This window comes from Sorex araneus, chromosome 3, assembly GCF_027595985.1.
Source record: "Sorex araneus isolate mSorAra2 chromosome 3, mSorAra2.pri, whole genome shotgun sequence".
In the NCBI taxonomy this organism is placed as follows: domain Eukaryota; kingdom Metazoa; phylum Chordata; class Mammalia; order Eulipotyphla; family Soricidae; genus Sorex; species Sorex araneus.
The window spans coordinates 190,168,479-190,189,654 of NC_073304.1; the positions used below are offsets into that span (position 1 = coordinate 190,168,479).

The 21,176-nt window shown below is 49.4% G+C and overlaps 1 protein-coding gene across 2 annotated transcripts in view; it reads left to right on the top strand.

Annotated features, from left to right (window-relative positions):
- Positions 1-20,535, top strand: part of TRPV3 (transient receptor potential cation channel subfamily V member 3) — a 33,871-nt gene extending 13,336 nt beyond the window's left edge. Inside the window, exons 6-17 of one of the 2 annotated variants that reach the window (XM_004604964.2) lie at positions 3,638-3,778; positions 5,086-5,366; positions 7,335-7,511; positions 8,511-8,669; positions 9,317-9,418; positions 10,423-10,496; positions 14,199-14,364; positions 15,710-15,776; positions 17,430-17,704; positions 18,612-18,724; positions 20,126-20,205; positions 20,438-20,535. In XM_004604964.2, the coding sequence (XP_004605021.2) occupies positions 3,638-3,778; positions 5,086-5,366; positions 7,335-7,511; positions 8,511-8,669; positions 9,317-9,418; positions 10,423-10,496; positions 14,199-14,364; positions 15,710-15,776; positions 17,430-17,704; positions 18,612-18,724; positions 20,126-20,205; positions 20,438-20,535 (1,733 nt within the window). The remainder of the gene's footprint in view (positions 1-3,637; positions 3,779-5,085; positions 5,367-7,334; positions 7,512-8,510; positions 8,670-9,316; positions 9,419-10,422; positions 10,497-14,198; positions 14,365-15,709; positions 15,777-17,429; positions 17,705-18,611; positions 18,725-20,125; positions 20,206-20,437) is intronic. The other variant, XM_004604965.2, reaches the window with a different exon arrangement.
- Positions 20,536-21,176: the final 641 nt, after the last annotated feature.

Genomic DNA, 21,176 nt, shown 5'->3' on the forward strand with positions numbered 1-21,176 from the left:
TTAGTGTCTCTATGAAGCCAGGCCTGGCTGTATTTGTTTCCCTCTCTCCTTTGCTCAGCTTCCCCTAGTTCCTTTGTTCTGCGAATTTGTCTCTTGCTGATGGGGTTCTGGGGGACTCCTCTCTCTGTGTGGTTGGAGGGGCCTTTTATTCCTGTCTTCTGAGATGCCAGCCCCCATTCATTACCTGACCATCTCCTACCTTCTGTGTACCAGGCACTACCCAAAATTCAGGCCCCGGAGGCCCCCGCCGCTGCTTCCTAACGTGGTATTTCCTCCCTCACTTTGGTTGTGCTAGCCTAGCTTTCTGAGCCTCGTTGTCCCTTTTAGCAGGGGCTCACATTCTCTCACTGCACCGTATGAGCATTAATGTGGTCATTTTTTTAGCATTTTATTAGAATCTTTCACACTTTTTCACTTGGGACCGGAGTGACAGTACAGCAGCTAGCATGTTTGCCTTGCATGGGGCTGACTTGGGTTCGACCCCAGGCACCTGATATTGTCCCCTGAGCCCCACTTAGAGTCCTAAGTGGACTTAAGACACTAAGTACTGGGGCTGGAGCGATAGCACAGCGGGTAAGGCATTTGTCTTGCATGCAGCCGACCCTGGTTTGATTCCCAGCATCCCGTATGGTCCCCTGAGCAGCGCCAGTGGTAATTCCTGAGTGCAAAGCCAGGAGTGACCCTTGTGCATTGCCGGTGTGACCCAAAAAGCAAAACAAACAAACAAACAAACAAACAAACAAACAAAGACACTAAGTCCTAAGCCAGGAGTAAGTCTTGAGCACTGTTGGGTATGGCTCCCAAACCAAACAACAATAAACCCAAAAAACTTCTCTTTGGGGGGAGGTAAAGGAGGTGGGCTTAGTGGTGTTCAGATATTGCTCCTGACTACACCCGATTTTTTTTGTACTGGAGTGACTCCTGGCAGTGCTCAGGGAACATGTGCTTTGATAAGGACTGAGCCGGGGTTGGCTGCATGCAAGGGAAGCACCTTACTTACTTACTATCTTGCCTCTTTTTAACAATTTATTCAATTAAAATTTAGGGGACAAGGGAGAGAGTTTGAGTGATGGAGCGCTTTCCTAATATGCATGGGGCTCTGAATTCAGACGCCAGCACAGCATGCTCCCTGTAGCCTTTCTCACCCATTCGTCAGTCCGGAGCAGCACTGCCATCACCAGGTCCCTATAAAAAACCTTATGAAAGTTTTAAACATACCTTTGAGATATTAGCATGACAATATCTATCATTCAGATTCACATGACAATTTATCTTTCATTAATTAATACATGATAAAGTTTCATTGTAAAACTTTAAAAAAAATATATATATATATTTTTGCTTTTTGGGTCACACCCAGCGATGCTCAGGGGTTACTCCTGGCTTTGCACTCAGGAGTTACTCCTGGCGGTGCTTGGGGGACCATATGGGATGCCGGGGATCGAACCCGGGTCGGCCGCGTGCAAGGCAAACGCCCTACCCGCTGTGCTATCACTCCGGCCCCAAAACTTTAAAATATTTTAATGAAATTCAAAGCAAAACAAAAACAACCCTTCACCTCTTCCCCCTGCTTCTCTTCAGAGACAACTATTTTGGTGCACATCCTTTGAGAATTGTCCTAGAATTCTGACATAGGTATATCAGTGCACAAAGAGAAAGATCATTTTGTTTATTCATTGATATATTGACTTAACATGAAATAACATTATGTTGTTTGAATGAATCTGCAATTTGCCCTGTTGGGGGTGGGAGTTAGATATATATGTCTTAAATGTCTTCTGATAAAGAATATGAGAGTTTGTCTTCTTAGCCCAGCTGGATTCATCTATTGATAGGTATTCAGGGGGGTTCACTTCCGCTTGTGACTTGTTGAAGCTTACACCTTGTCTTTGACCCTGTGTACAGTGCTCATATGCTTTAGGAAAATACTTTCACTTGGATTTTCTGCCTTCAGTGGCATGCACTTTAGCTAGCTATTTATTTGGCTTTTTGGGTCACACCAGGCGATGCTCAGGGATTACTCTGGCTTTGCATTCAGAAGTTACTCCTGCTGGTGCTCAGGAGACCAGGTGGGATGCTGGAGATTGAACCAGGGTCAGCTGCATGAAAGGCAAATGTCCTACCTGCTGCACTATTGCTCCGGCTCAGCAGCATACACTTTAAAACTATAATGGCTATGGCCAAATCTATCTTCAAAAGATATAAAAAGTATTATTCGCTTCCTACACACTCCAAAAGCACTCACTCTCTTCCTCCTCCATTAATGCTGAAAATTATTATTAATTTTTTTTCAGGGCGGGGGGGTGCTTAGATACACATGATCTCTTTGATCCATTGGCTATATTTCTCCCAGTCTATCACTGTTCTTTCTACTTTTGAAAGCAAGTCTTTTGAAATATACACATATTTAAGTTTTATGTAAGCCAACATCAGGTTTTTCAAAAGATGATCTGCAGTTTGGATCTTGTTTAGGAAGGTTCTCACTGCCCAAAGCTTGGTTCTAAATGCATTTCCCATTTTTAAAGCGCACAGGACTTCATTTTCAGGTATGGCATGGTGGCAGCTCTCAGGAAACTGCTGCAGCTCCTGGGGGATATCCTAAGAGCCACCCCCTCCTCCCAGTCTTAGGCTCTTTCGACTTGAAGGTTCTGCAGGCTCTACCAACAAGGCTAATGACCCTCTCCCCTTCTAGAAGCTTCTCAGTTCTATTGCTTCATCTTTGGGGCACGGTCCATCTGCCATCCAGGCTTGACCTCTTCTCTCCCAAACCTCACAGACCATTCTTACTCACAGACCCCCAGGAATCTTTCTCCCATCTTGTGTGGCTCACACCTGCACTGTCTGGGCTCCTGCTAAGGCATCTTCCAATTGGTACCCAGAGTGATCTGAAAACACGCTCAAAGCCAACAAGGCTCTCAGGGGGCAGTTCCAACTTTTTTACTTTCTTTTTCAATTGAGCCGTAGTGAGATAACACAGCTACAAAGTCGTTCATGACTGAGTTTCAGTCATACATTATTCCAACAGTGGTCCCTTTACCAATGCATGTTTGCATGTTTACTGTCACCAATGTCCCCAGTTGTCCCTTCCCCTCCATCCTCCATGGCAGACACTTCTCTCTCCCTCCTTCTGGGCGTTATGGTTTGCAATACAGATACTGAAAGGTATCTCCAGCACTCAGTTCTTGTCCACCGTGACCACTTCTCAACCTCTACTTTAAAAGTTAGTTTTTGTTTCTGGGCCACACTCCGAGGTGCTGGGACGTGGGTGGGGCTGGGGGCTTCACCCCCTCGGGCACTGCTGGGGGGCCCATGGGTGCCCCAGAGCAGAGGCTCGAACCCTTGTGCGACCTCTCAGGCCCGGTTCCAAGCCCTTCACCCGACTGAAGGGGGCCTGGAGCCCGTCCCCTGGAGTGTCGCTCAGCGTGCAGTTCTAGGGGACACTCCCATGAAGCCCCCCGGCTGGGTCAGGCGAGGTTAAGAGCCCCGAGGAGCTTCGGAAGGGACCCAGTCTGGAGATTGCGCGTCCAGCAGGGAACGAGCCGAGAGTCAAGAGGGGATTCTTGGGGGGCGGGTGACAGGCCGCCCTGGTTTCCGGAGGGACCCCCTCCAGCCCTGAGCAAGCCCCTGCGCTCCGCAGGGCAGACCGCGCTGAACATCGCCATCGAGCGGCGCCAGGGAGACATCACGGCGGTGCTCATCGCGGCGGGCGCTGACGTCAACGCCCACGCCAAGGGCGTCTTCTTCAACCCCAAGTACCTGCACGAGGGCTTCTACTTCGGTGCGTGACCCCCTTCCCTGCCTCGCCCCTGCCGCGGCCTGGGGCGGGTTCCCGAGAAGGGCGGGGACCCGCTGCTTTCTCTGCTCTTTCGGGTCAGTCTCGGGTCCTGGAAGGCCTGTGTGTCTGTGCGAGTGCGTGTGCGTATGGTGTGTGCGCGAGGGGCTCGGCTAGGGGACAGAGCCAGGGCTCAGGCCCTGCAGCGGGAGGGGAGGGCAGATCCCTCTGAACGTCCCAAAGCGGCTCCAGGGGTAGTACCCACTTTAACAAACCGTTCTGTTCACTGCCACCAAAGTATAGTCAATAGTCAATTCCTCTTTCCACCCCTGCCTTACCTGACAACCAATCACCAGTCTTCCCTTCTGTTGCTTTAATCAACATGGGCCTGAGCAGCCTTGAGGATTAGGTTGCATCCAGTTCATCTCTGTCCCCTGGACCGGCAGCAGACCTGGTTGGAACTGGTGTCAGGAAACATTTGCAGCTAGGAAAGGGAGAAGGAGTGGGAGGGACAGGACAGGGAACCAGTCAGCCTGGTGTCTAGGTCTGATCTCTCCCAGGCTTACTGGGGGGAGCATGGGTGGGTCACCCCTCCTCTTTTCTTAACAGACATTTCCAGATTGCTTATTGTATACTGCAAATAATGAATATCCCTTATTTCCTACACCTGTTCTAGGTGTAGGAAATATTATCAGTGAACACAACAAAGAGTTCTGCCTTCATGGAACTTATCTTCTAGGTGGAAGAGAGACAATAACAAATGGGCAACTAGGGTGACACATGTCAAAGGTGATGTTGGAGCAAAGATTGGAAGGAGGCGAGGGAGACAGTGACACAGATACTGGAGGAACAACACTTGAGCAAAAGGAACAGCCAGTGCAAAGGCCCTGGGGTAGAAAAACACCTGGCATATTTAGCATGTTTACAGAGAAGGAAGAAGGCCATGGTGGCTGCAGGGTGTGAGTTAGGGAGAGTTGATAGTCCGAAGATACAACTCCCAGAGGACTGTTGTTGGAACTTGAGATTTTCTTTGGCTTAGATGTGACCCTGTGCAAGCTAAGGATCAGTATGACTGCGGTGCTGAAAGTGGCAGGGAGCCCCAACAGGAACTATCGCAAGGATCCAACTCTAGGCCTGTCCTCCCCGCACCGCCCTCTCTCCCCCCACTCCACCACACACAAGGCAGACAGGGAGCCTTCGGAGCCATTTTTACTTAGGTGGACAGGAGGGAGCTCTCTCCTGGGCTGCTTCCCACATAGGGAAGCCTGCTGTGGGCCTTGAGAGAGCTGAGTGGCAGTGCACCCCCTCCCTAGGCGAGACGCCCCTGGCCCTGGCGGCGTGCACCAACCAGCCCGAGATTGTGCAGCTGCTGATGGAGAACGAGCAGACGGACATCACCTCCCAGGACTCCCGGGGAAACAACATCCTCCACGCACTGGTGACGGTGGCCGAGGACTTTAAGACGCAGAATGACTTTGTGAAGCGCATGTACGACATGATCCTGCTCAAGAGTGGCAACTGGGAGCTGGAGACCATGCGCAACAATGACGGCCTCACCCCGCTGCAGCTGGCCGCCAAGATGGGCAAGGCCGAGGTGGGGCCCTGGGACAGGTGGGAGGCTTCGGGGCACAGGGCCACCTTGCCCACCCTGGGGGGCTCTTCCAAGGACCTCACAGAGCCAGAGAGATGCAGCGTGTGGGCCTTGCTTCCACCTCCAATGCTCCATGCCTCTGCCTTCTGTCCTGAGATGCCCTACCTTGTGGGGGCTCGGCTGGGGAGCGCAAGGCAGAATTTTACATGAATTTTATGGTGGGGCCGGGGAATCGTGTGTGACGAGGGACGATGTGGGAACTCTGGAGATAAGAGACCCTTGTCTGACTGTCACCAGCAGGATGTTGTGGCTGCTCTCGGGCTCCTATGCCCTCTGTCAGGAGGCTGAGGAGCTGAAAGGTGGGGGCAAGGGGGGCACCACAGTGATGACAGCTGGGATGGGCTTACTCTGCCAGGGACTGGCGTCAGGGCTGGGCCTGAGGTCCAGGTCACACAGCTGGGAGCTGGGCTCTTGCTAGCCTCTAAGCCTCTGGAGTCCTGGGGGCTGTGGAGTGACCCTGGTGATTATGTGTGTGCGTGCGTGTGTGTGTGTATGTGTGTGTGTGTGTGTGTATGTGTGTGTGGGGGCTATTGATTCCGAGCACTGCCAGCCTCAGGGCAGCTGACTATGGAGGTGGGTGCCCCTTGGGACTTGGGTCTCATCCCAGCGGTCAGGGTTGGGGCCTACAGAGACCTTTTTGTTCTCCTCTTGGGGGAGGGGAGAGATGGAGAATAGTTTTGACAGAAGAGGAATTGTGTGCCTGCGTGCCCCATCTCCTGCCCGCTCCGGGGACCCACGTGCCCCCATCTCCTGCCTACTCTGGGACACAGCTTGCAGAGGACGTTGAGGACAGTCATCCTGTGATCACCCATCAAGCTTCCTCCAAAAGCCTCTCATTCAGGCTGCTGTAGGGAGCACTCAGGACAGAACCCCCTGCATAGAGTGTGACCCTAAGGCTCTGTCCTGGAAGGATAGTGCATGCCCATGACTATCTGTCAGAGACCCCCTCACCCTCCTGGCCCTTTCTCTTTTCTTCTCTTTGGAAACCCTCTGGGTGCTGTCAAGTTTGGCCCCTATGCTGGTAGAAGGTGTTTTGTGGCCTAGAACCCAGATCTCTGGGATCCAGGTTGTGGAGACGTGCCTAGACCTGTTGAGCTCCCCACTGGGCTGTGAGACAGAGTCCCATGTGAGACTAGCTGGCAACCCTGCAGTGAGGGGGCCCATCAGAGCCCTGTCCCCTCCTGGGTCTTGGAGAGGATCCCAGGCTCCCAGCCTGAGGGGCCCAGGCCACAGCTTTTGGGTATTCGGTCACTGGAGAGCAGTGACCATCCACCTTGTTTCAGCTTCCAGGGTCCTTCCAAGATACAGGTTGCCTCCCACCCCAAGATCTGGACTGAATTAGCGGGTACTGTGGGGTTTTCAGATGCTCCCCAGTCACCCTGAGAGGCAGCAGAGCTGGAGGACCACGGCCCTGTTCTGAGCAGTGAGCTGAAGCTCACAGGGGCTTGACTGAGAGGGGACTGAGAAGCTGGAGAAAAAAAAAAAAGGTTTCTCAAACCCAGGCCAGTCATTTCTCAAGTGTGTAATTTCTAGAATCTTCTCTGAACAAGGGTTCCAGTGAGCATGAAGATTTGTATGTGGATTTGTGTGCAGCTTTCTGCAGTGTGCACAGGGCCCCATCCCCTCCCAGCTTAGTTTTGAGGGACAGGAATGGAGTCCAGTTCCTCACACCCGTGAGCGCGTGCTCTCCCTCTGGGCCACACCCTGACCTTGTAACCTCTGCAGCTTTGTCTCTGGTGTTCCCAGTCTTGAGTGACCAGAACTTCTTGCTCATTCTCCAGAGAAAGCTGGGCTTGAGGGCGGCAGGCACAGAGGCTGGGGCCCACCAATGGGAGGTGCTTGGGAGGTGGGTCCTGGTCTTGTGGGTCCCCAGCCGTGTGCCACTGCTCAGAGCTATCTTTCCTGTCTCAGATCCTGAAGTACATCCTCAGCCGTGAGATCAAAGAGAAGCCACTCCGGAGCTTGTCCAGAAAGTTCACCGACTGGGCATATGGGCCCGTGTCATCCTCTCTCTATGACCTCACCAACGTGGACACCACAACAGACAACTCTGTGCTGGAAATTATCGTCTACAACACCAACATTGATGTGGGTCCCTATGTGGGTGGGGAAGGGCAGGGAGCTGGAGGTGGTGGAGAGCACTGGGCCTCGAGCCAGGGCCTATTGGGCACTGGGAAAATCTCAGACCACTAGCCGGACACACATTGCCTCCCATGTCTGTGGCTCAGTGGATAGGGTTGGCACTAAAAGAATGGGGCCTAGATGCCGGGTTTTCTATTTCAGCTGGCTTTCTGGAGAGGGTATTCTCCTAGTCCCAGAATCCTAGGCAGCATGGGTGTGGTGATGGTTGATATTAATATTTCCCATCTTATTTTTTTCCTCATTTCCTCTAAGACCCTGTTTCCCCAAATGACCACATAACCAGCATGGCCAAGGTGGTCTTCCTGGAGAAGACAAGAGGGAAGGGATGTCAGTGATAAAGGAGGGGGAGAAAGAGGATGAGAGGTTTGGCGTCTTGGGAGGAAGGGACGCAGCAAGCTGAATCTTCCTTCTTATGTATTACCAAAAGCCGTGTTTTGGAACCTGCCTTGTCTAGAAAGAGCCCCTTTACATGTCTGAGAAGAGGACAGGTTGATGGATATCCAATTTAAAAAAATTTTGTCCACACTCAGCTGTGCTCAGGGGCTAATGCTCAGCTCTGTGCTTGCTTCTGAAGGTGCTCAGGGCACTAGTTGGTTCTAGCAACCTAATCCAGACCTCCTTCTTGCAAAGCCTGCCCTCAGCCCATTCAACTATCATCTCTCTGGCCCCTGCTGAGGGTCAAGGATGTTTTTAAGGTCACATGAAAGGGGAGGCAAGTTGGGACCAGAATCCCAGCCATGCTTGCATCCCCTTTTCTAGCCCTGAACCCACTGGGGAGCAGCTTCTCCTATGGGAGTTACCCTCCTCACCCTTCAAGCCAAACCAGTTTACTGGACTAATGGCTGCTGCCAGGGGCAGGCTGACTCAGCGCTGCCTTTGAAACAGGGGGTCTTTTGAAAATGGCCCCTCCCCCAGCTCCCAGGTGACTGGGCTTCTAACCCCCAGAACCGGCATGAGATGCTGACGCTGGAGCCTCTGCACACACTGTTGCATATGAAGTGGAAGAAGTTTGCCAAGTACATGTTCTTCCTGTCTTTCTGCTTTTATTTCTTCTACAACATCACCCTGACGCTCGTCTCTTACTACCGGCCCAGGGAGGAGGAGGTACGTGGCCCCAAAGGGCCTGGGGCATTGGCAGCTACAGGAACTCAGAATGGCGCGTGTGCAGATGGGGCCCAGAGGTTGTTGTGGGGCTGTCCTGTTGTCCCTTCACAGTTACTAGGAAACTGAATCCGTTTCCAGGGCTTTGCCTTGGGTGCTCAGCCCCAGATCACCTCTGTTGGGCCAGAGCCGAATGATTTGGCGATGCCGGCCTGTCCGGATGTTCTATCTAAGGGAGCGTTGGGTGTTTCTACCTCAGGGATTATTGTGTGGTTCTGGTATGAAGGCCACAAGGAATGGAGGGAAGGGTGTTTGAACAAGCTTCCCGCCACTCTGGGCCTCAGTTTCCCGGCCATTACACGAACAGAGTCTCAGCTTCATTGAATTATTATGAAAGCCTGGAAAGAGTGGAAATATGGATGGTTCTAGAGAGGGCAGATATGGTCAGGTCCGGGAGTTGTTGGCAGGGACTGTTCCCTGCTCTTCACTGCAGAGTCTGGGTTCCTGCTGTGGGTGGGGGACGCTTGCTGGGGGCTTCCATTCCTTCTCTTACCCTGTGCAGGTTCCATGCGGTACGTGTGTATTTCCTCTTGAGCTAGTGCTCCGCACTGTGGACTTATCCAATCCTCCTTCCCTCCCTCCTTCCCTAGGCCTTTCCACACCCCTTGGCCCTGACTCATAAGATGGGGTGGCTGCAGCTCCTAGGAAGAATGTTTGTGCTCATCTGGGCCATGTGTATCACTGTGAAAGAGGTGAGTGGCGACTGAGCCAGGCCTATGAGCGGGCAGCGGGAGAACAGCCTGGCTTCCCCCTGCCTTGCTCAGCCATTATTTCTGAGGGACCGTGGGGGACATGTTTCCTTTCTCAGCTTCAGATATACTGGTTTCAAAATGGGAAACGACAGGCAGGCCAATTTAGAAGCAGACTTCATCTGTTTAGGGTGTCCACCTGTCTACTTCTCTCCCATGTCTCTGCCTTCTCAGCCACTCAGTAGTGACTTGTTCTCTGTCCCTTCCACCCACCTGCCCCATCACCACCTCTTTGTGACCCATTACTCCTCCTACCACTCCCATTCCTCCTCTTCCTTCTCCTCTCTCCTTCCAGCTTCCAGCCAACCATCCTTCCATCTGTTTACTGATGGATTGGTCCAACATTCATCCATATTTGGGGCTCTGGGAGAGGAGGTGATAGGAACAGATGGAGCTTGGTCTCTGTGCCCTCCCCATGCTGTAGGATTTCAATGAGTACAAATACTGCGACATTAAAATAGGAGATGAAAGAACCTATTTTTGGGTGTAAGTCAAAGTTGAGGAAGGGTCATGACTTTTTCTGGTGACAGAATGAAGGAGGGCTTTCAGGAAGAAGGGCAGTTGTGCCAGCAGGGAGGATGGGCATGGGGACATTGTGATGAAGGAGGTTATAGGGCAGGCAGGGGACAGTGTGAACAACGGCTGGGTGGTTGGGGAGTGAGACTCACCCAGGGTAGCATCAGGCAGCTCCAGAACTGTGCTGCCTTGCAGGTTCTGGGGTGAGCATGAGGGTGAGGGTGAGAGATGTTAGATTTGGTGGGTGGACGGATGCTCACTTCACCCTGGGGTTGCCTCTGGTCCCCAGACCCAGGGCCTCTTCCATCTTTCTTGTCTGTGTCTCCACATACTCTCCCATCCTTTTGCTTAGTCCTGGGGAAGCACCCCTGCTCATTTCCTCTGGTGAGGGGCACCCAGGGGACCCAGGTTTCTTTTCTGTCTCACCCTAGGGCATTGCCATCTTCCTGCTCAGACCCTCCGACCTGCAGTCCATCCTCTCTGATGCCTGGTTTCACTTCGTCTTGTAAGTAGGTCTGGTCCCGGGGTCACCATGGCGTAGGTAGGGCTAAAGTCATGCTTGGTGGCTTCTGTGTCCTTCTGAAACAGCCACTCTATAGTGTCCCTCTGTCTCATCATTCTGCACAGCCTTATGCGTGGGGACTGATCCCTAGTAACTGTCAGGCAGAGGTCCCTGGAATGGAAAAACTCAACATCTACCAACTCGTTCTAGTTGGTTGAAGCCTCTCGGGACCCCTATGGTTAATTTTTAAAAATTAGTTTATTTATTATTATTATTATTATTATTATTATTATTATTGCCACATGCAGTGGTGCTCAGGACTTGCTCCTGGCTCTGTGCTTAGGGATCACTCCTGGAGGATTCAGGGCGGGGGCCCTATGGGGTGTTGGGGATCAAACTTGGTTGTGGCTGCATGCAGGTGAATGTACTATTGCTCTGGCCCTGAATTTTTTTTTGTGAAGGTAGATAATTTTATTTTGGAAATATGAAAGAGAGTGAGAGTGAGATAAAAATTCACTTTTTTTTTAAAGTTCACTTTTTTTTTTTTTTTTTTTTTTTGCTTTTTGGGTCACACCCGGCAATGCACAGGGGTTGCTCCTGGCTCTACACTCAGGAATTACCCCTGGCAGTGCTCGGGGGGACCATATGGGATGCTGGGAATCGAACCCAGGTCGGCCGCGTGCAAGGCAAACGCCCTACCCGCTGTGCTATTGCTTCAGCCCCTAAAGTTCACTTTTTTAATGAAGGAATATTGCAGGCCAGTTTCTCTTTCTTGTCTGGGGTCTAGAATTTGCCACGAAGGAGCTCCACAGAGCAGGACTAGGTGCTGCTTGACAAACATCAAATCTCCTCTGCAGGCATAAGATTGGGGGCGGGGGGGGGCGGGATCCACGGCGGGGGGTGGGCGGGGGGTGGGGGAGTGACTGCAGGGCTGGGCAGTGCATCTCTCATGGTCCTGAGAGCTTCTGTGCTGCTGATGCTGCCAACTTCCCCCCACCCTGACCCCCCAGAGTCATCTCTGCCAGAGGGAGCAGGGCTGACCATGCCACATCCTCACTAGAAGCCCGGCTCAGCAGCTGGTCTCACTGAGGACATGTGTAGCCAACACCAGAGGCTCCTGTGATCCCCTGGCTGTTAGAGAACAGAGGTAGCCTCAGCATCGTTGCCATTTGATTGGACAGAATTGCAGCATGGTTGAAGAATGTTGAGTCAATAGCTCCTCCCTGCAGATCCCTCTGCTGAAGCATCAGGGAGGCAGGTTGCACAGACCTTGAATCTTGCATGATGGTTCCAAATAACTGCTGTTTTTTTTTTTTATATGTACTTGCCCTCTAGAGGCAGAGGTCCTCATTCCCGTTGGAAAATGGGGGACCCAGATATTGCAGTAAATGGAGAGGCCAGGTGCAGTGCTGGCCCACCATGCTGACCACAGGCTTCTCTCACCTTGAGAAGATGTGACGATTACTGAGGAAGCTCCTTTAGGCAGCCACTGGTTTCACTGAGGACCAAAGTCACCAATGCATTGCCCTAGTCTTTGCTTCTTAGTTGTTTCATTAGTGTAGCACAGAGGGCAACCTGGCTTCTGCCAAAGGTCTTTGGACATTTATAACATTGTTCATGGCCATACATGTGTGCTCTATCAGGTATCAGGGTCACACCACATAATCTTGCTGGACATTTCCCAGCCCTGGTGCACAGGAAGGTGTAGACATGCTTCCTTGCTTTGGTTCCACATATTTCATAGCTTGGTTCTTGCTTTTACCTGCATGAGGCAAACAAGGTTGCTGTGTCTCAATTCCAGCCACTCAATAATTACATTGTGCAATCGAGGTGTCAGCCTGATGTTATAAGACAGAAGGTTTTTTTTTTATTGTTGTTGTGATGTTGACATAACTAATGGTGTACACACTGTTTACGAGTAGATTTTGATCTTGGGTGTTTGGTATATGCAGTACTTAAATATAAAAATTTTGTGGTAAAATATATAAGCATTTCTTTTTTTTTCTTTTTGGCCAAATTCAGAAAAGACTATTTAGGGAAGGGAAATGGAAGGTATACAAGGAAGCTCTCAGATTCTGGGTGGGGTCTCCTAAAGGAGGATTCCCAATGGATAAACATTTATTTTCTTTCTTTCTTTTGTTTCTATTTTTGGGCCATACCCAGCAGTACTCTAGGACTTATTCCTGGCTCTCTGCTCAGGGATCACTTCTGACGGGGCTCAGGGAACCATATGGGGTGCCAGGGATCTAACTGGGCCAGCTGCTTCAAGGCAAATACCCTACCTGCTATTGCTCCAGCCCCTAGATAAGCATTTATAAGTGGACCTTTCAGTAGAGTGAAGTCCATTCCCAATGCCAGGCAGCTCTACAGAACTTTCCTCTTCCCAAACTGAAACTCCAGCCCCTCAAATCATACTTCCCCCACCCCTGTAGCATCTATCCTGTTCCTACATATTTGATTATCCTAGGTATATCAAGAAGTGGTATTGGTACATAGTTTTGTCTTTTTGTGGCTGGCTTATTTCCTGTATAGAGACTTGGTTTATTTTAAGGGATTAGAACAGTAGATTTTGTAGACTCTGGGAAGCTTGTTATTAGGATGAGATGATAAATATCATTGTTGATAAATATTGATGCTGACAGTTTTTGTTCTTTTTGTTAAAAATGAGAATCACTTACTATATCACCAAATCCTCAGTAGGTCACCTAATGACTTCCTAACGTCTGTGGGAAATCAGAAATCGTGGGTGCATCCAGGCCTCTTCTCCAACCTCCTCCCCCATCTCCAGATCTTCACCACCCTAAGGGTGCTCAGAGCCCAGGTCTCATGCATGCAAGGCTTATGCTTCACGTGCTGAGCCCAACCCCACTCTTTCCAGGCCTAAATAAGCTTTTTGGGTCTTTGGTCTGTGGGTTTTATTTTATACTTTCAAAAGTATTTATTTATTTATTTATTTATTTATTTATTTTTGTTTTTGAGTCACACCCGGCGATGCACAGGGGTTACTCCTGGCTCTTCACTCAGGAATTACCCCTGGCGGTGCTCAGGGGACCATATGGGATGCTGGGATTAGAACCCGGGTCGGCCACGTGCAAGGCAAACGCCCTACCCGTTGTGCTATTGCTCCAGCCCCTCAAAAGTATTTATTTTGTACTAATTTAAACTTAGAGGAAAAAGTTAAAAAATCTAGATTTATCACTCAATTTCCCCTAATGTTAACATTTTTTATGACCATAATACATTACTTAAGCCAGGAAATTCATATTGGTACAGCTCTATCAACAAGATACCTTATGAAAATCTCACTGGTTTGCCCCTGGGGTTTATTTTTATTTGTTATTTTGTGTGAGGGCCACATGTGGTGTTGAAGTCATGTAGTGCTGGGGTTGGACCCCAGAGCCTTGCTCATTCATGGCTGGTGCTCTACCATTGGAGCCACACCTCGACCCAAGATCTGCATTTTAAAAATGTCCCCATCAGCTGCAAGCAGCCCTCCACTGGTCCTGATGCACTTCGGGTGATACAGTCCGCAAGGCTGGATCTTAGACACAGAGCGGACCTGGGGCCGCCGTATCCATCTCTCCAGCATCAGCCACTGAGGTGACTGTTCAGGGATTGAGGAGGCTGGGGGATTTGATTGTCTCTGTCTTGATGGTGAGGAGAAGTAAGTAAGGCCCTTCCTTGTCTCCTGTGTCTCCTGAACAGTTTTGTCCAAGCTGTGCTTGTGATACTGTCTGTCTTCTTGTACTTGTTTGCCTACAAAGAGTACCTCGCCTGCCTTGTGCTGGCCATGGCCCTGGGCTGGGCGAACATGCTCTACTACACACGGGGATTCCAGTCCATGGGCATGTACAGCGTCATGATCCAGAAGGTATGTCTGACACTCTTAAGCCTTTGCCTTTCTCAGTCTTTCAGTGTCCATATCTTAAAAATGTGTGGACTTGTTGGACCCTGGGAAGAGATACACTTTGTGAAGGAACATTCTCATCCCAGTCAGTGGTGTACTGGCCTTCTCCCCCAACCCTCCTACACACACACACACACACACACACACACACACACACACACACACACACACACAGAGTGATATTTATGATAGGTAAGTCTGGCAGATTTATTGATTCGCATTGAAGTCTTTTTTTTTTGGGGGGGAGTGTACACTCAGTCATGCTCAGGGGCTATTCCTGGTTCTATGATTATTAGGAGACCCTCTGTGGTGCTGGGGGAGTCGAATCAAGATTTGATGCATTCAAGACAAATGCCTTAACCCCCTTAATCTCTAGCCTTGTGGTGAATTCTTGTGTCTGTTGTCATCCTATGGTTGCAACTAGTAAATGAGTCTTGGTTCAACGATAAAGTGATAAAGACTTATGTCGAGACTTCACTTGCTTGTCAATGGCATGAAACAATTATTTGCTGAATTGAATAATTGTGTTAAAATATTAGAAGATATTTTATGAATATTACTGTGCTATTATTAGTGTAACAGCTACAGATAAGACACATCTCTAAGTTTTAACCTGACTTTATATATTCTACATTGTTAGCTAGACAACCAACCAAACCATAAGCAGTCTTTGATTTGTAGTATTTACCAATTTTCATGGTGTAAACACCCCCACTATAACAGTTTGCAGCTCCCAGCATGATGTCATGGAACTTATTCTGTGAACCCCGTGTGAACCCATTCCATCATATGGCTCAGAGAGGCTCATTTAACCTCAAGAACATAGATCATAGTGAAAGTAATAAAAGAAGGGACAAGTTTTGAAAATCTACTTTGGTTCTATAATTTTAAGTTTACGGAAATGAATTCTTAATAATGGTTGCACTAAACAACAAGGTAGAGGATTTTATGAAGATGTCACCATTAGCTCTTGTGAGTGGATATAAATAGAATCCAACACAGACCAGTGCACCCCAGGAAGTGTGAGGATTCCAGAAAAGAAATTCTATGAAGAAAGGAGCCGGAGATAATCAGCAGGGACCAAGAGAGAGTGTGTTCCAGGAAGAGGGCTGGAACAGGAGAAGGCTTTTTGGAGGAGGTGGGGCCAGGACTGATTTGGGTGCCTCTGGGAGATTTGGCTAGGAGGGAGGGAGAATGGCCTGATGGAGGTGTGGTCAGCGGGAACCTGGAGAAGGGGGGGGAGCTCTGAGACTGGTGTGCAGTGCTCGTGTACTCAGACTTACCTGTAATCGTGTTTCCTTCTTTATAGGTCATTTTACATGATGTTCTCAAATTCTTATTTGTATATATCGTGTTCTTACTTGGATTTGGAGTAGGTAATTAATTATTATTATTATTATTATTATTATTGTTAATTGGGCCATACCCAGCTGTGCTCAGGGCTTATTCCTGGCTGAGGAATCACTCCTGGTAGGTTCAGGGTACCATGTAGGATGCCGGGGATGGAACCTGGTTGACCTTGGGCAAGAAAAGCACCATACCCACTGTGCTATCTCTCCATCCCCAGTAATAATGATTCCACTTCTGTAAAGCACTCTATTCTGATGTCAAAATGACACAGCCCCAATTGACCTCAGCATGTGCTCCCAGTGGAACACTTGTTGCGCTTTGTTTTTCTTCCCCAACACCTTGGTGGAGTGGAAGCTATTTTCCCAAGAAGGTGAGTAGGCTTAGAGACTTCGGGACTCAAATCAGATCTGTCCCCCTGACCCATTCATGTGGGGTGGGGTGCCTCCCATTTTCACATCCATCCATGCAGCCCTCCCACCTGAGATAGACAGAATATGTTTTTGACTCTATTTTACAGATGGGAAAACTAAGGTTCACAGAAATGTAATCAATGTTCTTGGAAAGTTAGAAGCAACCTCTGTTGGTCCTTCATATCCTGTTACTTTCACGATTTGCTTCAGATATATCTGAGCGCCAAGGAGTGTGAGCCTCCTTTAAAATCCATTTGTGGCAGAGGGTACAGCACTATCTAATTTTGTGTTTAATTTCTGCACAAGGGAATATGGTTTTATTTTCCTACATGTTTCACTGTTTTTTTTTTCTAGTGATTATTTGCATTTGAAATTAGACAGTCAAGGAACCTGGTCTCCAGTGCTCTCCCTGAGCCCACTCATGCCTCCTATGGCTAGTGTCCTTACACCTCTACATCTACCTTTAACTTTGAGCACAGTATCCCCTAAGTCACAGTTCCTTAGACAGCTATCCCTAGCTGTCTGATACCTTTCTAGGGTTACACTTTACTTATTTATTTGTTCCTTTATGAGCCCATTTATTAACCTGTCCATTTACTCCCTCATCAATGTGACCCATACATTCCCACATCCATCCACCCATCCATCCATCCATCCCCAGCCAACCAGCCAGCTGTGACCCAGCTGTGTGTTAGAAAAAAGAGATGAGAGAGGGGGCTGGGGCAATAGTAGAGTGGGTAGAGCATTTGCCTTGTATGCCGCTGATCTGGGTTTGATCTCCAGCATCCCATATGGTCCCCCAAGAAATTCCAGGAATAATTCCTCAGTGCAGAGCCAGGAGTTACCTCTGAGCACTGCTAGGTGTACATACCCCCTCAAACCCTCCCCTCCAAACCCCCAAAACAAAACCAAGAGATGAGAGAGTCACTGATTTGAAGTTTTCACTGATATAGACCATTAGAAAGAGGTTCAGAATCACATGGTTTATTTTATTTCAGGAGAAGGGGGCACTGAACCACACCTGGCTATGCCCATAGACTACCCCTGACTCTGTGGTTGGGGGTTGCCCCCACTGTTGCACAGGGTACCTAGCCTGGGAATCCAACCCAGGCCTTCTACACACAGAGCATACTCAGCCTTTTGAGCTTTCTTCAGCTCAGGATGACATAATCTTGAAGAGAAGTTCCAGACCACAGAAAGCCACAAACTTGTTGGCTAACTGCTCAGCCAGAGAGAATAAAGAGGAACACTCCTGTTCTGTCCTCCCAGCCCTGGCCTCGTTGATCGAGAAGTGTTCCGAGGACAACAAAGACTGCAGCTCCTATGGCAGCTTCAGCGACGCGGTGCTAGAACTCTTCAAGCTCACCATTGGCCTGGGAGACCTGAACATCCAGCAGAACTCCAAGTACCCCATCCTCTTCCTGTTCTTGCTCATCACCTATGTCATCCTCACCTTCGTCCTCCTGCTCAACATGCTCATTGCCCTGATGGGTGAGACTGTGGAGAATGTTTCCAAGGAGAGTGAGCGTATCTGGCGCCTGCAGGTGAGCCTGGAGGAATCCTGAGGCAAGGCTTGGTACAGCACCGAGTACAGCATTGTCAGCTGTAGGGGTTGCTGTGCTCAAAGTCAAAGTGTGATTCGGGGCTGCCTGAAGGTCGCTGACCACAGGATGTGTAGGAGGCGTGAGCAGGCTCCTCGAGAGCACTGGAAGCCAGCCTCACAAAAACGGTGCTAGTACTGGAACTGGAGCAGACTTGTGCCCCTTCAGATGTGCCTGAGCTACGGATCAAAGAGGGAGTGGTGTACGCTGTGGACCCAGAAGCAGAACTGGGCCAAGTACTGGGAGAAAAGTTTTACTTTGATACAACGATGTTTCTAGGGCCTCTCTGATTAAATTGACGATAATATTCAGGAGAGGTCAGACAGCTGTTGAGTGGATCTCAGAGTTCTTCAGGATGGGAGTGCCTGAACCTGCCTTCAGCATGGTAACCCAGGAGCAAGTACTTTCAGCCAGGCAGCTCTTGGACTTCCAGAAAACATTAGTTATGTCATGTGGAAAGCAATTTCAACACCTTTCCCGAAACTTCTGGTTTCTCATTCTTTGAACCTACAGATTAACTGAATCCTCAGGTTCTCTGCATTTAGCAGCCAGTGGGAGCTGGGGGGCTGGAGTGGTGTTGGTGGTGGTGGAGTGTGTGTGTATGTGTGTGTGTACGTGTGCAAGCATGTACGTGCATGTATGCATGCATGTATTGTGTGCATATGTGTCTGCATGCATGCCTGTGTGCATGAGTATGTGTGCCTTTGTGTGTGCAGGCATACACCTGTGCTTGTGTCTCTATGTCTGTATGTGCACACTTTGTGTATATGCATGCACACACATGCTCTTAAGCGGCTATGCTCCTGGGTTGGCTCTTCATGCTCCTTTATTTTCCTTCATGTCCCCCCAGAGAGCCAGAACAATCTTGGAGTTTGAGAAAATGTTGCCAGAGTGGCTACGGAGCAGGTTCCGGATGGGAGAACTGTGTAAAGTGGCTGAGGAGGATTTCCGACTGTGTTTACGGTATGGACCGAGATGGGAAATGTAGGGGGACAAAGAGAGATGAATTAGGGCTATTAGAGAAGCAGAGCTGTCATGTCTAGTCCCAGGCCTGTCACAAGGTGACCCAGGAAAGAGAAGGGGACTCCGGGTAGTGGGTTTCCTCAGGGGCCTCCTGAGGTTCTACATGGGCCACCACTACCCAGTGTTAGCTTCACAATAAGATTTGACTGCCTGGAGTTCTTTGTCCTTCTGTCTGTCCTTTGGTGTGGGTGAATGTGATGCCAGGGGACCTGAGGCACATTTTGCTATTAGCAAATGGAAAGTGAGCCCTTTGAAAGGTAACGTATTTTTGACTTTTCAAGATTACTTGTAGGGCCAGTGAGAGAGTTCAGAGGGCTAGACAGAGCATTCCTGGCATGCGTGGGACCCCAAGTTTAGTCCCCAACATTGCATGATCCTCTTGCACCCTTCTCACCCCTTGCACCATGTGGTGTAGTCCTTGTGACCTCTGTGTATAACTGGGCCCCAGAAACTAGACCTGAGCATAGAAACTATCAGGTCCACACAGGCTGAGCATCTCTAGAGTGACCCTCGGGTTTTTGAACACTGCTGGGGACTGCCCTCAGCCCCCGCCCAAAAGAAAGTACTTGTATATCCCTAGAGTATTTTTTTCCTGATGAGTTCACCTCCTTATACTCCCTGTTTGACTGACCAACACACCAACCTATCTGTTTTGTGTATCACGATATTTGAACTGGAATCTGTTTCTCTGATTGAAATCCCACCACCCAGAAGTTCATTACCAGTGCAGATATCTCCAATTTGATGCCTTCATTTTAGAGGTTCTTGGTGCAATGTAAGCCAAAACATCAACTCTAGTCATAACTCACCATTGATTCTTGTGGGAATTGAATCCATTTTCTTAAGAAAGCTTAATACTAATTGATAGGCTGCTGGGCCCCATGATCTGGGGGAAAGATCTTGGCCCCTTTTCTTGTCCCTGCCTCGCTCCTGGGATGGAGCCAGCCTCTGAGCTAAAATCCTGCTTCATTGGAAACAGAAATAGGAGCGGCTCTATTTATACGGTTGTAAATAGTTTGTCCTCATGCCCTCACACACTCATACCTTCTCTGCCCAGGCCTCTTCCCCTATCTTCCTCTGCTAGGCCCGCAGCTACCCTACCCATCAGTCACAGCCTGACTGTGCCTCTTTACACTTTGGTGAGTTTTTGGTCCCACACCACAGGATGAGATTGATCTCTCGAGATCCAGGCAGGCTTTAAGAACTAACAGTGCTGATAGGATGTGATGTCTCGAATCCTAGCACACGGAGAGTGGGGATGTCTAGGACAGCTCAGAAGCTGAGTGTTTGTGTCTAATAAGCTGTGGTGGTGAGGTTGTGAGAATGATGTCACATTTATAGGATCAACGAGGTGAAGTGGACTGAATGGAAAACGCATGTCTCCTTCCTCAATGAAGATCCAGGACCTGGGAGGCGGACAGGTACCTGTGTAACCAGAAAGGGTGATGGATGCTCCTTTCTGAGCTATGATCTTGGAAAAATCAAGTGTGGGGCCATGATTTTCTCCATCTGTGGAATGGGAGGGTTGGCTGAAATTAATTATCCAGTCCCTTCCAGATGTGACATTTGATCACCCTGCTGGATGGTGACCCAGAAGTATATTATTACAGAGGGTTGAATTTCTGAAAGTGTTTTATTTTTTATTTTTAAAAGCAGATTCCAACAAAATCCAAGATTCTTCCAGGAGCAACAGCAAAACTACCCTCAATGCATTTGATGAAATAGAAGAATTTCCAGAAACTTCGGTGTAGAAGGAGAGACCAGAGCTTTGGTCCTGATGCTGCAGTTGGGGTGCTGACCTCAGTGCTAAGGGCTCTGTGGGATGATGGAGCTGGGCTCCACCTGCAGAGGGAGAGAGAGAGGAAGAGAGAGGTGGATGCCTCCTTGCTGGGCTGAGCAGCGGTCATCAGTTTGTCTGAGTGTGGAACACCCTTACTTTTGTCACTCAGCAAAGACTGTGTGTAAACTGATGACCGGCATTTCAGAATCTGGGAATCCCTGGAATCTGGGGTGAAGTGCCTGGTTCACTCACTGCTCTCTGCTTGGCTGGGAAAAAGGGGTGTTGGGGCAGGGGTGGGGAGAAGAATCTTCCTTCCTGCCACTATTTCCTTGACACCCCTTGGCCTACCCAGGCGTTCCATAAGGTTCCATAGAGTGAGCAGGTTTTCTGAATCTCAAGGTTGCTCGTTCCAGAAAGTGCAGGGATTGAGCTAAGCCGGATATCCTGGAGGAGGAGGGGAGTGAGCCATGGGAAGGCCTCTCTGGAACCTTCAGGGAACAGGAAACCAGCCCTGGAATGAATGTCCTTGGCAGCCCAGGGCTTGCGCTGTCTCAAACTGAGAGACGTTTTTAGTAATTTACACAAGGTTTGAATTTTCAATAGAGAAAAGAC